The 17,030-nt window shown below is 40.2% G+C and overlaps 1 protein-coding gene across 2 annotated transcripts; it reads right to left on the bottom strand.

Annotated features, from left to right (window-relative positions):
- Positions 1-1,346: 1,346 nt before the first annotated feature.
- On the bottom strand, positions 1,347-17,030 carry ap1m1 (adaptor related protein complex 1 subunit mu 1). Of its 2 annotated transcripts, none has more exons than XM_037788018.1 (12): positions 16,797-17,030; positions 15,386-15,542; positions 15,194-15,261; positions 14,936-15,066; positions 13,679-13,826; positions 13,378-13,504; positions 12,937-13,082; positions 9,965-10,036; positions 9,568-9,726; positions 9,201-9,326; positions 2,531-2,606; positions 1,347-2,120 (listed from the first exon to the last, which is right to left on the bottom strand). In XM_037788018.1, exons 1-12 carry the CDS (start codon positions 16,836-16,838, stop codon positions 2,098-2,100), a joined length of 1,275 nt encoding a protein of 424 aa, XP_037643946.1. In that variant the 5' UTR covers positions 16,839-17,030; the 3' UTR covers positions 1,347-2,097. The 2 variants fall into 2 exon arrangements, with proteins under 2 accessions (XP_037643946.1, XP_037643947.1); XM_037788019.1 differs by having other exon boundaries at positions 12,937-13,079; positions 16,797-17,029.

The following is a 17,030-nucleotide window of genomic DNA, read 5'->3' as shown; positions in this document are numbered from 1 at the left end:
CCAGAGGTTGAGTTTGCTTCATGAATGCAACCTTCTCATCACGAGCCAAACACTATATTCACATGCTCTGCCAAGTATCACAGAGACTGTTCCCCAGTGAGGGAGACCAGTGAGTCTGCTCCACCAACGGCTGTGCTGTGGGGATTTTATGACTTTGCGTTAGAGATTCTTAAATTATCATGTTAGTAAAAGTGTCTGTATAAGAAAACAATTTTGTTTTTGATCAAGAACCAGAGCCCTCCTAACACCAGACTGCTGAAGAGGGTTGATGCAGACGAGATAAAACTGAATCTGGTCTGAGTAGGTGTTATTTCTAGTCTCATACCTGTCATTCAGATCACTGCTGGATAGGACAAGTATTCACATGCTTAACGGCACTCACATAATGCGGGATCTCACTCAGAGATCAGGTCTGCAAAAAGCTCGATAAACTCACTTTGCTTTTCTCCAAATGCAGCAGATTTACCAACTTGTTTTCTCACACTATCTCAATTCTGACAGGAAAAGGCTGCTTGAAATCATCGCATATTATTTTAATATTTGAGATGTTATCTCAGAAATGTTCATGTCCTGCTGGTGGAAAAAAAAGATCTGAGCTCAAGATAAGAACATAACTTCAGCATGTGTTTCGGTTACAGGCGGGTTAACTTGATCGTGACCTCTTTAGAAAATGACTCATTTTGTTCACAGACCAGACACACCTGCTCTGTAGGTGTTTCAAACAAAAACAGGTGTTTGCAAGAGGAATTTAAAGAACAAAAAAACACCAATGATAGAATCAAGTCTATTATGTGACGAGTAACTAATCTGGCATTTCAGGGCACGGTGACATAGGCCTTAAGCACCTGCTCCGAGTGACTCACATGAATTAAAGAGCATCACAGTCAACTTACAAGAGAAACTTAAGGAATGACCTCATGCAGGACCACTGCAGTCTGGCTTGGCACGAACAATAGCCAGTCTGTGCTGGTCCATCCTACGTCTCTCTCTCTAGCGTGTCTGCGACCGTTGACCGCAGCTTGAGTCACATCCTTCCCTGCTCTCCTGTGTGTTTACGGAGCGCTGGCGCTCACTTGCCTATGATATCACGCCGCCCTGGGTATTAAGAGTCGCACTGTTTGAGAAGACCTCCAGGATGGGGTGGAAAAGAACCATCCAGGGTTTTCTACAACCACAAGCCTGATACAGGAAACCCCCTCCTCCGTCTTTCTCTCTGCACAGTTTTCCCCTCCGTTCAGCATTCCTCACTGCTCTGTGGGACAGGTGCCTGCAGATGACGCCATGACATCTCGCTGCGACGACTGCAGTGACATCACAAATAAACATGACGCAGATAGACGATGGAGCAGTTTTCTCTAAATAGACATTTAATGATTTAAAATGTGTGTGTGGTTACAGACAGGGAAAAAGGGGGATTTTCAACTGGTATTCAGTTCACCGTGCGACTTTAAACTTCATGTGTTCTGCAAAGCTGAATGTCAGAGGAGTCAAACTGATGAATAGCTCAACAGCCATGCAGGAGGGTATTGCTCTGGCACGTATCAATGGCATCACACGGAGGGGATAATACTAAAGAAAAAAGTAAGAGCTCTTCAATTTACAATTATCGAACACATAACACTGAAGTTCATTAACATGTAACAAATATATACAGATAATCAACAAATAGGAATTGTGGCAGAACAAAGCAGCTTTATATATATAAAAAAAAATATCCTACTCAGACTTACCAGAGAGTGTTAATTAACCTGCGTGGAGCTGATCACAGTAACTTCAAATGAGAACTGTAACATACTCTTTTTGACCCATTGTGATAGATTGTATTCATCTCTGCACTACATGTGTTGCGTGTAAACATTACTCCTGCTTTCCTTGGCCTTGCTCACATTAAGAGCCTAACAGTAGTAGTTTTTACCTAACTGAAGTCTCCATCTAATATTTGCATTGATCAGAAATCAATATAACGTCAACAAAATAGAAAAAAACTAAACAAAAAAACAGTCCTCTGGTCTCATGACACCTGCCATTGATAGCGCATTAGCGGCTCCACTCCGCCCCCTCTGATTTCCACCTGCCTACTGCCGGCTGAGGCGCTGCCTACTGGGTCCGGAGCTGGTAATCTGAGGAGGAAATGGACAAGACTTAATCAAATGGACAAAAGAAAAAGAGAGAATCGCAGAGAAATCAAGTGGAGGCAGCTGATGCTTTCCACCCAGAATGAATGGAACACAAAGGAAATGAGAGGAGGATGTTTGGCAATTAGTGGCAACATTAGCAAAAAGACCAACATGTGCAACCTTCGTAATTTTCGGTATGAAGATCAGGGAAGCTCGATGAAAAAAAAAAGAAAAAGTTCACTTTCTCACATTTCGCAGGACGTTGCCACATTGCCTCATGTTCTAGACTGTATCCCCATTTCTTAGAACTGCATCAGTTCAAGGTTGGTTCCCACCACATTGCACTGCATTGCCCAACTGTTGCCTAAGAGCTGCACATATGGGCACTCTGCACAAGTGAACTCATGACCTACCTCCATTTTGGGTGATGTAGCGCACCCACGGCAGGGCCTGATATCCACTCTTCTCAATAATCTTCAGGTAACGCACCTGTAGAGGGAAAACAAAGCTGAATGACTGGTGTGAACAAACAAAAGGGACAGTTTATCCAACACTGAATTCTTTGATGTGAACAGTTTTTATGTTTGCACATCATTGCAGATGATGATGTAAGTCGCTGGATTCCAGTGTAAGAAATAACACAACATTGTTATTTTTTTTTAGAAGGTAAAACTACCTAATCCTTCATATTTTCCATCCATAGTCTGAATTTATCCTGTGCAGGGTCACAGGGCGGGCTGGCACCCATCCCAGCATGCACTGGGAGAGAGCCAGGATACACCTTGGACAGGTTGTCAGTCTATTACTGGGCAAACCAAAATTTAAATACATTCCCACATAGGAAACCCACGCAGACACAAGGGAAAATTTAAACAGCGTCTATAAAAAGGCCCCAGTCAACTGGTTTAAACTCAGGACTTCCAAACAAGCACTCAGTAACAACGTCCCACTTCCAAACTACTCATTCTTTGCAGGTTTCAAGTATGTCATCATGTGGTCAAACTAGAAAAGTGACTAAATTAAGTACACTAACAACTTGACACTTGATTTTTGAGTGCACTCTTGAAGCACTCACTATTCTCCCACAAAGCAATGCATGAAGGACGTGGAGGTGGCAACCAAACAATATTAATAGTTTCAAAAAACATTTTGCTTTTGTTGCCCGTTCGCATGAAAAGGCGTATGAATGCCACGTTAACGCGCAAAAGGCATTTAGCGTGCAATACAAACAAGTTTCTTGCTTTTGGCGTGTCATTTGCACGCCATGTAGTCCGTGATGACTGCAATTTATGCAATGTATACGGATTTGCGTGAATATGATACGCTCAGAGCTAGTGACGTAGAATAAAAAGCGAGAAAGACTGCTTATGGTGGGCGAGTGGTGAGGTGGATGGGTCCAACAAACACGAGCTTAACTAAGTGGTTTGTTGCCTAAACCTAACTGCAGACGTTACCGTAGTTTTCTTGCGTGGCGTATAAAATGACATGTGAAAAGGCTAAAAACGCATCCTCATGACACGTCTGTGTAATGTCGTGCTATTTATACACTTTCCCATGAGACTGGGTTGTTAATTTACATCCAACCGCGCACGTATTGTATCATTTCCTGTTAGTATAAAATAGTAAAGTATATTGATTCTTGAATAATGACTGCAAAAAAGTATACTGCAAAATGTTGCATATCATTTATAACTCATGATGCACTAGAAGGTGGAATTGTGACACAGCCACAGAAATTGTTTCTGATCATAGCTGCACTACTTCTGTGTCCATTATCACCTCCTTATAGCTCCATAGTTCTGCCGGAAGCATATTAGTGTCATGGCAAAGTTAGGATAGTTTGTGACATATCAAACACACACAGCATTATGCAGCACGAGAGGTTTGAGAAGTTTCTATGAATATTTTGATGCAGTATTTGGACTTGAGTCTCTGTTGTGCCAACATCCTCTGCAAAGCTACAAACTTTTTTAGATCCACCTTTTAAACCTACAGCAAGTATTTGATACTCAAAAGATACATTTTTTTAGTGAAGTACACCTTTAAGTTTTTAGCGAGCTGCAAGTTGTAGTAAGAGTAGTGTTGCTGATGAGGAAGCAGTAGTAGTATGAGTCACACTGAGAAGAGGGAAGCAGATACAAAACAGCTTTCAAGGCACACAAAGTGAATTTACATAACTGTATTTTTCGAGGCCGGGGAGGAAAAAAAAAAAAAAAGTGCACATCAGCATAATTAAGATAACTTTCACAAGCCATTAACCGATATTTCACCAGCCCAGTGTTACCACAGAACTGAATTTCGAGAAGACGCTCTAAAAATACCCTGCCGTCCTGTCCAGCCCTGAACACAATGTTTTTTTCTCAGATAGGTGGGAATAAAAACTGTTAAAAACTTGTCTTGTTTATAAATGATGAACATTTATCTGAATCGCCTTTCTATCACAATTCAACCACAATGGCTGAGAACTTGTACACACTCTGTGGTATATCATTTAATCTTGTGGTATCTGTCACTGCGCTACAAAAAAAAATGAAACGCATATCTTTCATGCCTCTGCAGTAAGAACTTTCACACAAACCTTTCTGCTAAAAAAAACAAATTGGTTCTGTGCTCTCACACTTAGCAGGGATGAGAGCGCTGCCATTTTAAGGCTGACCCGACCCCTCTCTGGGAGATGTCGCCATGTCTCCACCATGCCCGTTCCCAGCTGAACGCCGGACAGACAGAGCAGGAATTTGTGGGTCGAGCGGCGGCGGGCCTCTGGTGAGGCCTCGGTACTGGCCGCCTTGTTATTACCTTCCACTACACAGTGAGGTCAGAGAGAGAGACAGAGAGAGAGAGAGAGAGAGCGCCGTGGCCACCAGACACATGACGACAAACACATAGACGCGGGATCACCGAGTCTGCCTGCGCAGCACTTCTCCCTGAACCCAGAAGCCAAACATGCAGTCGGCCTGACCGTGGGTACGCAGTCAGCAAAACGGCATCAAAAGCCATCCCCCGCAAAATATCATTATGGCTTGTAAGCTGAGAAGAGGAAAGGAGGATGTTTGTTGTATCTCGTTTGGTAAGTACAGACTACATGTGTGGTCTGGATCTATCAGGCTTTTGGTAGAAGCTAGGACCCAAAATGCATCTGCCAACTTGTTTGGGTTCCCTCAGCATCACCTAAAGATTTGGAAACGCAACAACACTTGTGCTGTTATTGCCACCCGGGCCAAAGTGTGGGGTTACTCCATTTCTAGTTAAATTTACAAGGTGCAGTTACGTGCATCACACACACTTCGCATGTGCTCTCCCCTACACTTAGTGGTAGAGTTAAGAGGAACTTTCTCATGCTTTGATATTTACATGTGTCTAATTAAGCTTCACAGCCTCTTTCTCACACGTAGAGAGCGGTGTTACTGGCTGCATTAGAGTCTGAGACCCAGTGCTGTTGCCCTGTAATAAGGGAAAGGTTACTGAGCTCACACAAGAGTTCGATGGGAATATGGCTCTTAATGGCTTCACTCTGAGATGGTGGGAGCACCACAGTGAGGCTTTAAGCTTTTGGCTTGACAGACAGTTGTACTGTGGAGGCTTACAACAACTTGGGAACTAGTGAACAACTAAAGCAACAATTCTAATATTTTAGATTGACACCTGTACATCCTGAATGCCAGTGGAAAACATTATTTTCAATATCACTCTTAAAGTTTGACTCCATCTGCGATCTTTTCCGTGTTTTTCAAATGGAAACGCCCACTCAGCCATGAGCAAAATGCAGTGATGTACATGTAGGTTAAGTAGGCTAATCAATAAAGTTATGATAATGTGAACGCTAGCACTAGTTTAGTCAACGCTAGCAAGTTTGGAAATAAGTGGAAGGGATAGTTTGGATTTTTTTAAAATGGGCTTGTAAGTATATTCCTGTGTTCTGCGAGGTAACATTACTGTTTTTGCCAACGGAATCTGGTGGCTTTGAAGAGAGCCACATAACGGCTTCAGTTCCCCATCAGAAAGTATGTTAAAAAAAAGAAGAAAAAAAAAAATCCCCAGGGTGCACTGCGGTTTTCAGAAATGGACCTTTAAAGGTCGCTTCCTTCCAGGAAGTTACAAATCTAACAGAAGAAAAATCATTCTTGACATTTCGCCTGTTTATTGTGGACTTTCATATGTTTCATCAGATTTTTTAAAACTTAGTTTAGCTCCAGATGTCCTACTGAACAGAATGATGTAAATTCATACCTCAACAGATCCGATGACTGTGTGCTCTTTTGTTTTAAGACTTGCTCAATCAATCAGTTGAGATGTCCATTAATGGTTAAAGGAGTAGGATTTTCTGAAAAAAACATGTTCATATTGCATATCTGCAGAGTCCCTGTCCTTTGCCTTGATTTCCTTATTCTGCTGTGTTTGGGACGTTTTCGGAGCGTCAACCTCTATAAAAACGTAGTGACCTGGTGCCAGTTCGTAAGCACGCATCCTAGAGGAAGCCACAGAAATGGCGGACACAGCGCCAAAACCCCCCCCGCAAATATAACAAGGTGAAATGACAAGTGGACAAACCTGCTGCGAGCACCGTAACCCTCGTTGAGACGGGGAGGAGGGGCCAACTTTGAATGTTGTGTTTACAGACTGCAACTGACAAATCCTACTCATTGTGCCTTTAAGGTAATTTTGCTCCTTGGAATACAAAGTTTTCTGATCATAAACAGTTTTTTTAAGACATTGACCTTTCAGTCAGAACACTGAAGTCAGTAACACTTCTGCCCAAAGGGTGTGTCCAGATTGAAGTGAACAGGAAATACTGAAATACTCTAATACTTCTTGTGTTTGAATACAAACCAGCAATGGTTTGAAGAAAACCACAAAAAGAGGATCCATCAACCAAACTGATGAGCAAGACGAAACTAGTTCTACAAAGACAGCACTGCGTATATATATTTGTTGTTTTATACTACATTTAATTCAATTTTTATTTCATGTATTCATCTTTAAAAAACGTTTCATGCTTATGTTGTATGTAAAATGTTTTATACACATTGCTATTGTCCATAAAAAGTGGTGTGGATTGTTGAAAGTGCACTTTTACTGTAAATATAACACATTTTTACCATTAATGCACGTCTCTATCATTTCATAGAGGCTCATAATTAAAAAACTGTGTGGTCAGTTGCGGAAAAAAAAGGTTTTCTGTTGTTAGTGCCCAAAGGAACTTATGCAAAAAAATATTTTCGGGGTGGAACCATAAAAGAAAAGAAAAAAACTTTGACTTTCATTTTTAGAAATAACATTCAAATTTAATTTTTTTTTTTTTTTTTTACCAAGGACTAATGTAACATAGGAAAAGGCTCTATCTCACAAATATGCAAACCAACTCGACACCTGCCCGCCGCTGCACTGTAACTTAACGCACTTGCTTTTATTCGAGCATCTGCTCATTTATGGATTGGCAAAGATTTGAAAGGAAGGAAGGAAAAGCAGATTACTTGTTTCAGCTGCCTAATTAACCTTGGAAAAGCAAGGATTCTTGCACTGCCAAAACCACCCATATTAAAAGTATCGCATATTTCAATTATCTTGGGTTCAAGCTTCTTGTTTCCGAGTGGGCTGCTTAATGTCCGTACAACATAATAAGGTTTTATTAACTATCATAGGAAATGTGGAGAAGCTGGAAAATATGACCTCTTGGCTCTTTTAATGAGAGTTATACAGAACGCAGTGTGAGAAGTTAAGAAGTAAATAAAGACGTGTTAGAAGGAGAGAATCAGCTGAGAAGAAGAGAGTTGATCAAAGAACTTCATGTTAACAATACGCTGGTTGTTATTAAAGTAAGTTTTGATATAGGAAGTTTATATACAATTTGAATGCTTATACACCGTTATAAGAATTCATTAATGCTTAATAATGAAGCTACTCTACAAAGAATAAGTAACAAACACTTATTGTTATTACTCTGCTCTATGCACCGTCCATCGCCGCTTTAAAGTCTTTTCATTTGAATAAACTTCTTGTTATTTAAGGCATTGATAACTTGTCCTATGTCCCTACAAAACTAGCATTTAAATGAATCCACCAGCATTTCACAACTTCTGGTTTAATCATCAGTAGAAATTCAAGAGTTCTTGCTTTAGATAAGGAAGCACAATGTTAGATGAGATCTGGTTAATGCAACACTGAGGTGGAGTTGTGTAAATGTACCTGTGGTGAACTCTGTTTTTTCCTTTTTCGGGCAATAATATGATATTTTCAAATGGAGTTTGTCAAGTTGCCATCGTTTCCTCACATCAAGACATGGGGAAACTTAATTTTGTGTTGCTGTGGGGCTACACGTATAATCACAGGACAACTGTGATTATACAGCACATCTGTGTAAGTCTGTGGTCAGCAAGAGTTTTCATTCAAACATGATGGAAAAACATGAGCTTCTCTCCCAGTTTCATGGGAATCACAGTCAAATCCCAATGAATCTGCTTACTTGTAACTAAGAATAACATTTTCTCTTTATCACTGTGATTAATATGAAGTCCAAGCTGATGAGCAGTTGCTCTATGGTTTGTTCAACAGTAGAAATGTTCTCTACCTTAAAGGGAGTTTAACAGAGTTCAACAGTGCTCCCTTACTGCCCCCTCTGGCCAAACACAGGACACATATGAATTGTTTAAATTCCTGCTCTGGAGAGAGAGAGAGTTCATATGAGAGACACTGCTATGGCCATAAATTCTAAATCCAGGATGACAGGGAAACAACAGAGGACCGCAAGATATGTGGACTATGCATGCATGTACACTGTGCGATAATCAAACAGCAGATGCAGATAAACTGCAGCATTTGTTTGCAACCTGCTCCTAGATGGTTCACTAAATAGGAATGATAAACAAATTGGTTGGAACTGTAAACACATTTAGGACATTTTCCTGTCATAAACACTTTAATTCTTTTATTAAAATGTCTTATCAACTCTCTAAGGGGAATTGAGTTTTGTCTTATTTTACCTCTACACACGTGCTGCTGCAAGTAGGTTAAACAAATTACTTGTGGAATCATTTGCAAATACTGTTTGACATAGGTCGTGTGTGTGTGTGTGTGCACAAGATGTACCTGGATGCCTGAGGTGGTGAAGTACGGGATCTCAAACTTGACACTAATTGGTGGCTTTCCCTCCTTGTCTTCAGCCTCTACACTCGGCAGGCCGAAGTGGGCGCGCATCAAATACTCCTTTCCACCCTGTGAGAAGTCACAACACAAACTCTATAGTACAAGACTTAAACTCTGGAAACTTTGTGTGTTAAACCCTAAAAGGGACGACTTGATAACACAAAACTGACATTTTCCCCACCATGACAGGAAACAGGTGCAAAACCCAACCCAAAATCTTCAGCTATTACTGTACTTACAGTAAAACCCCTAACATAAGATCACTTTGTAACCATCTGTATGATATTCATGAGTCATGATTTCTGCTCACAGGGAACGACTTGATTGACCAGACGATCTCGCTGTTCTCGGGCACCCACTTCACGCTGCCCACTGTGGTCTTGAATTTGGGTGAGTCAGCGTCTGTTGGCACAGGAATGTGGATCTCCACGTTGTTGGCTGTGGAACGCCTCTTGAACTGACTCTTCGCCTGAGACGAGAAACAAGCAGATCAAGTTTAACACGACGTCCCGTCTGAACAGGGTATCAAACCAGGGCTTAGTGGTTGTATTAAATAGAGTTTGCTACGATGAAAACTAGATACATAAGTGCCTGAAAATAAAAAAAGGCAGTTTGAACTGCATTACCATTAACTCATATTTCTTTTATGAATAAACTACGGAGGATGCTGCTATACTGTATATGACACGAGTGCAAAAGTGACCAACCTTGATCATGTACTCGATGCGACTGTGGGAGTGCTTCTCGATGACAGACTCAATCCAGATTAAGGGCTTCACCTGAGACATAAACAACACACATATTTTATAGGGCTGTCAAAGTTAACACAATAATAACGCGTTAACACAAATTTGTTTTAACGCCACTAATTTATTTTACGCATTAATGCAACTTATGATTTTTACCTTGTAGCGGGCTCAGTTTTTTAAAGTGAAGATACTGGCATCATATGAAACTACAAAAACCTAAAGAATCCATTGGTACCAACCATGTTATGCTACTCTAGCTTGTCGGGAAGGAGGTTAAATAACGCTCCAAAATTTTGGCGAGGAAAAACTAACATGGCCATTTTCAAAGAGGTCCTTGACCTCTGACCTCAAGATATATGAATGTAAATGGGTTCTATGGCTACCCACAAGTCTCCCCTTTACAGACATGCCCACTTTATGATAATCGCACATTTTCCCACTCCCATGTTGATAAAAGTATTAAATACTTGACAAATCTCCCTTTAAGGTATATTTTGAACAGATAAAAAATGTGTGATTAATCGCACTTAATCATGGACAATCATGTGATTAATCACGATTAAATATTTTAATCGATTGTCAGCCCTAATATGTTACCCAATATCAAATTTAAACAGGCTCTACTAAACTGAGCATACATGTCAGTTTAAATACCGTATGACACAGTCACCACCTGGTGGACAGCAGATATAACTATAACAAGAACCAACATAAAATATTTAAGAAAAGGACATACATTTGCTGGCATACATACATTTACATTAATACCAACAAAAACAACAAATAGTCACATACTCAAACTTGCATTGTGTGGAATCAGTGTTGTGTGCTCTCAGTGCTGTAGAGGAAATCTAGGGGAAGACACAGATTGCGCAAAACTGGGGGGGGGACTTGACACCCTGTGTGTAACATGTTTCTTAGTGTATTCACCTAAAACATGTATACAGTATGTAGCCCGGCCGATACGGATATTGATCTCAATATATCAGCCGATCAGAAGATAATGAGGCACTAAATGTTTTAACGTTAATCTTGATCCCTTAAATTTGTCTTTTTTTATAATTGTGACCAAGATACATACTGAGTGGGAATGTTACAGTTTACTTAATGAAGAAATATGTAACTTTTAACTATATTTTTTTGTGCTAATTTTTTCACCCCAAAAAAAGGGGTGGGATTAGGGAAACAGGAGATATGACAGGTATGAGTAAGAGTAATATGCATGTATATGTATATAAGCAGGCACTACATGTTTAAATGTGGTCAGTCACTTAACGCAACGTTTCTTGGGTAGAGACTTTCCTGGTTTCTAGAGACCTCTGCTCCACTGTACTACTTCCCTTCCCACAAGCTTACTGGCAATTCTATTGTGAAACATGTATTGAGAATTTGATGCCACGTATAGTTTTCTTGCTTCTTGCTTGCCTATAGCTTCCCCCTTTTCACATGTTTTTGGCCTGACTGATGATGAAACCTCATTTCAGCAACAGCTGGTTTGGTTTGGCCGAGATCCCGTCGCTTCGAGTTTTTCCAGGTTAGGAGTTCTGTGTTTAAATATTTACCTAGCTTACTGACTGTGCCTTCCAGAAAGCTTATTGTAAACATCTTTGCTTAGTATAAGGATCATCTCTAGGATTTGCAGTTTTGTAAATATTAACCAGAAACCAGGGGGAGGCTGGCTGTCAGGAGTACCGGGAGTTATTCTGCTTTACAGCGTGAACATTAAAAAAGTGAAACATGGAATAACGCATGTTCACGAATCATGATCATAGTTCATCTACTGTAGTGTATGGTCACGAGTCACCTGCTTTTACCTCAGTTTACGTAACACACTGTTGAATTGATGGTGTAGCGGTTAAAGTAGAAATTCTACTATATTTCAACCCGGTGTATTTCCTATAAAATGTGGCCATTGTGACTCTATGGGTCGCGCTAAAGCTGCATTCACACCAAACCAGACATTGCGGCGAAAACGTCAGTCCTCCTGTTCATTTGAAGGTGGATAGTGCATTTGGGCTGCGGCGGTGCAGGGGATGCCGAAAAGGGTGTAGGAAAATATCAATACAGTATTTTATTGCGAAAAAACTATTGATTTTTAATTAATAGTTTACATGCAAAGATTAACTCAGTCAATACTTTATTTCAATAGCAAAGATATGTGCCCTCTCAAAGTAGTGCTATGGTGCTGGATGTTACAGGGACTGTGATAAATGCAAATGCAGATCCCACTGTTCTGCACCCAGCTTTCAAACCGGAACCAACATGGCGGCTTGTTTAGAAACTTTTTTCATGTACATTACGATAAAAGTTCACTGAAATGTGTTTCTGGAAACATTTTAGGTGGGAAATAAGCCATGTAGTTGCTGAATCTGTCTTCCTTTTAGATTGACAACGGTTAGTTTAAAAGTTTTTCAGAAGCTTCCAGAGACGCCGAGTTGTGCCGTGATTTGCATAAAGTAGCCTGGACTTTCACTTAGTGCAAATAAGGAGCGGGCAACGTGACGGTCCATCTCTTGAAAACGATACTCTACTAGAATGCATTGCACGGCTGCTTACATAGACAATGAATGGGAAGCGTGGAAAGGACGGATCCTGTGGACAACGAAACATAACTCTGCACTCGCCACTAATGTTGTAGAGGTTCAAGGAAACGAGGACTCAAGCACAATAACATAGCACACATTCCAAATAAACATGATTTTTACATGCATCACTTCAAATGTTTGTCTCTTAAGAGCGACAGAAAGTGAGCGACAGAAAGTAAAACCATTAGGGCATAGGGATCTACTTCTAAGGGCGTAGGGATCTTTTCATGTAGTAAAAATATTTATTTTAATTGCTGTTTGGAGTCAAGATTCCAGGGTCATTAAAGCACTTGTAACACTGTCTTTTGAAAAAAAAAAAGACGGCATCGGATCTACAGTACTCACGTGAGTGTTGAGGCGGTAGGACATGAGCTCAAACTCTCCATCGGGAGGAATGAAGGAGATGGTGCGGTCGTTCTCAAAGCGAGACAGACGGACACACTGGTGGAACTTCACATCTTCCAGCTCTACTGATTTACTCTTTCCTCCTCCAGGAAAAAACAAGAGGTGATATTCAAATTAGCAAAAATACAAGAGGAGGGTACCTGCACTGCATGAAGTGGCATGAAAATCAGGCCTGGGTGAAATTGCATTTGCGTATAACTTTATGGGTTTTTCCGATAAGGTGACAGATATGATGTATGACAATGAGTGCCAGGACGAATCGTCTGATTTTCTCTCTTGTATACTTTGAAAAGGTAATTTATTATCAGTATATCGTCAGGCAGGCAGCTCAAATCATGTATAACACAACTTGACCGAAGTCTGTTGTAAGAGAGAACTCACTTCCAGTGTTTTCAAACAGAACCTTGTCGTTAAGGCCCAGCCGCAACTCAGGCATCCCGGACAGGAAGACACGCATCTTAATGGAGCCAACGATCTCACTACGTAGAACATTACCATTGGCACTAACCTGGCAAATAGAGGGATTACAAGTGTCACAGAGAACCCTATCAAAGAGAGCACTCACGGAACATACAGTAAGATCAGCTAGCTAATGTTGTGACGCACAGAGGGAGGAAGTTTACAAGCACTGTGACCGGCATTCCTTAAGCAACACAGCGCGTCTAAAACAAGGAGTTCCTACCAGGAGGTTGACTGACTCAATGACGTCCAGGAAGACCTCATTCTTCCTGTACTTGATGCCCTCTGACCTCCAGGAGACAGCGTTGGTGACTGTGGCGGGGGGTCGCGGGGCGCCGGTGTCGAGCTTGTGCCCCTCCTGGGTTATGTATCTGAGAGACAAAAAAATGTAAACACTGAGGTAAAATAGGGAACAGAGGAAAACAACTGTCTGTGGTGGTGAGTTCCCAGAAAGCGTCAAAGAAGAACTCTCATGGTTATTAAGGGAGTACCACCTGACTGTCTGTACTCAGAACACTTGGGGGAAATCCAGAGTTATCTTGCTACATGTCTGCAACAACCACAGTACCGTCACGTCATGTTGAGTTTAAAAAGGTCATTTAAAGTACTTCATGGTGAGGTCAGTAAGCTCCCTTTGACTTGCAGATAGTTAGAAATCACAGAATAATACCAAAAGGTAAAATAAAAATCTCTAAAACCTGATTTATTTATTTATTCCTGATTTAACAGCTACACAACCATCAATGTATAAAAACTTAACATCAAATAGCTGGTTTAACACGGTGTGCTACACTAATTGGTATAAACAGGAGTAAATGTCATCATGCAAATGTGTGCTTAAATAAATAGTTGATCAAGTTGATAATCAGGTAAAACTAAAAATAACCGCCTCGCGGTTGTATACCTCCGCCAACCAGTCAAGCTGTAGTTTACATCCATGTCTGTCCAAAATGTCATCATTTTATCCTATCAGACAGTTCTGTAAAATTGGCATTAGTACATGAATTCTTGAGTAATGGCCAAAAACTTGTCTTGTGAGGTCACAGTGGCCTTGACCACCAAAATCTAATCAGTTCATCCTTGAGTCTAAGTGTGACGCTTGTGCCAAATTTGAGAAAAATTCCCTCCATGCGTTCCTGAGATATCGCCTTCACGAGAATGATCCAGACAACCCGAAAACATAAAGCCTCTGACCACAGCTGTCGTGGAGGCATAAAAACACCAAACTTTAAAGCTTCTCAACTGTTACATTTTCCACTGTTTTCTGATTCATATAATTGTTAATAGCATAAATTTTGTTTTTTTGATCGCTCTTCAGACATCAATTTGGACTCTGGGATAGACTGATGAACATTTGGCTTTTAAAGACAAAAACAACAATCAAAAAGATGGATCAATAATGGCAGCCTTCATTAGTTGCATCTCTAATGAATGTACATAAAGTTAATTGCAGTGAGACTATGGTAAAGAGGATACTCACTCCTGCAGAATTTTGCTGTCGGTGGTCTGAGGATAGCCAAAGTCCATCAGCTCATCCATCAGCTCGTATATGATGACAAAGTTATCTCTGATGCTCTCCTCCTCCAATTCTTTGAAATACTCTGAAAACACCTGAAGAACACAAATGCTGTTTTATAATCCTGTTTTGTTCCATCACTGTGAATATAAAGTATCTGGCTTTGTTAGTGTTGTTTATTATCGAATTCTGCTGCAGATAGTGAAAAGCATGCAATCCTACCTGGACAATTTTGTACAAGAAGGAGAAGACCAGCGAGACGCTAGCGTTTTTCTTGGATGTTGCAACCACTGATGTGATGTGTGTTAAGAATTTCAGCTACAAGAGTTGAAAATCCAAACAGCACAAACATCATAAACCAAGTGTTGACAAGTTGTTTGGGTACAAATAGCATGCAGTGAGCAATAAGGATACAGTAGAGGTTATTGTGTTTGATCCACATGAAACGGACTCCTCCGTGGGCCAGGATCGGAGAGAGGGTCCCCTCCTCCTCTTTGTCCATCAGAAGGGTCATGAAGTGCTCAATCTCTGACATGTCCACATCTCCCCGGTAATTTCGGCACACCAGGACCTGAAATGTACATATAGTATTTATGCAGCTTGCAATATCAACATTACTGAATGTTAGCTGCAGTATTGCTGGTAATGTTGACAGCCTGAGGAATATCATGGATATATAGTAATGAAATAGTTATCAAAATGTTGGTGGTCAGTTACCAATGGGTAAAATTATCAATATAGTCAAAATCAAATATATTGTCATTTGTTTATTTATTATGTTTTTTTATGTTTGTTTATTATTATTTTATTTATTCTTCCAATGAGCATTAGATCAGCAGACTCTGTCACGACTTTTAAATCCCGTCTTTTAACCCACTTTTATAGAATGGCATTTCCAATCAGCTGAATTATAGTCTTTTGTATGCTTGTGTGCTGATGTGTATATATGTGCATATGTAACTGTATGAATATGTATATGCTTGTTTCCTTATTTTCCCTTTGTATTGTTTTTTATTTAATTATTTATGTTTCATTGTATTCTGTTGTATATGATGTGAATTTCCTTGGAAAGTGCTCTACAAATAAAACTATTATTATTATTATTACTATTATTATTATTTATACTTTCTTTAATCTTTAGTCATCCATTATGAGATGATATATTATGTGTTCAAACTAAATTAAATGGTAAATCAGACATTTAAATCTCCAGGCAAACACATTTACACTATTGTTTGAAACACTTTATAGTAAAAAATCCACTCTTCAATTCGGCATACAAACAAGTAGCTGCTTTGTCTATGATGCACCTGTTTTTACTCCACTAAAACAAAGCTGTTAACACAACAACAACCAGATGTTGAACTTGATTCTTCACAGAATTAAATGCATCTTGATTAACTTTTAAGCCGAATTGACCAGAAGACACTCCCAGTTGAAAACATGTCTGTATGTATATCATACAATGTATATAACACCCTGCATATGAGCAAAAAGGTGTAAAACTGTGGAAATGTGAAGGCAGTTTGGTCCACATTGACATTCTGCTGCTAACAGCTGGTGTTTGTTTTCTTCTCGCTACGTGGCCTAATATGTTTCAGGTTAAACCATCACATGAAACCGATCCCCTTTATTTAAGTGCACTTTACTGGCTCACATTAAAGGACACAACCTTAACAAAGCATATGAACCTGCATCAGCCACCCTGCTGCAGATTAAACCACATCATCATAATCTGACAGCCAAGAATGTGTTAGCATGGCTGCTAGCTCGGTTGCTAACGTCAGGTAGCTTAGCAACCTAGCAGGCTGTTCCGTTATCTTACCTTTCCTTTTAAATCCAACACATACACCGCACTAGCAGACATCTTGAACTACTCTATAGTTCAGCTCCTCTTCAGCAGCTTATTGGTGATGTTTGATAATAACTACTTCAAGGATAAAACCAAAAGAACAGACTTTCATTCATAATACTGAAAAGAGCCAAACCACCAGCCACCCTTCCCTGTTAGTCACACTGTCCGTGAGTCGGAGGAGCGCCCCCTGTGGGCCGGGAGGAG

The sequence above is a fragment of the Sebastes umbrosus genome, chromosome 12 (genome assembly GCF_015220745.1).
Source record: "Sebastes umbrosus isolate fSebUmb1 chromosome 12, fSebUmb1.pri, whole genome shotgun sequence".
Taxonomy (NCBI): domain Eukaryota; kingdom Metazoa; phylum Chordata; class Actinopteri; order Perciformes; family Sebastidae; genus Sebastes; species Sebastes umbrosus.
Note: the sequence above shows the minus strand (reverse complement) of the source record. Positions and strands in the feature narration are given on the sequence as shown.

Excerpts from the sequence above, each read along its gene's own strand:
- ap1m1 (XM_037788018.1), bottom strand. The coding sequence starts at position 16,838 with ATGTCTGCTAGTGCGGTGTATGTGTTGGATTTAAAAGGAAAG. Across the intron at positions 15,543-16,796 it reads TGTTGGATTTAAAAGGAAAG|GTCCTGGTGTGCCGAAATTA; the intron begins GTAAGATAACGG and ends TGTACATTTCAG. Across the intron at positions 13,505-13,678 it reads TTGAGTCAGTCAACCTCCTG|GTTAGTGCCAATGGTAATGT; the intron begins GTAGGAACTCCT and ends TCTATTTGCCAG.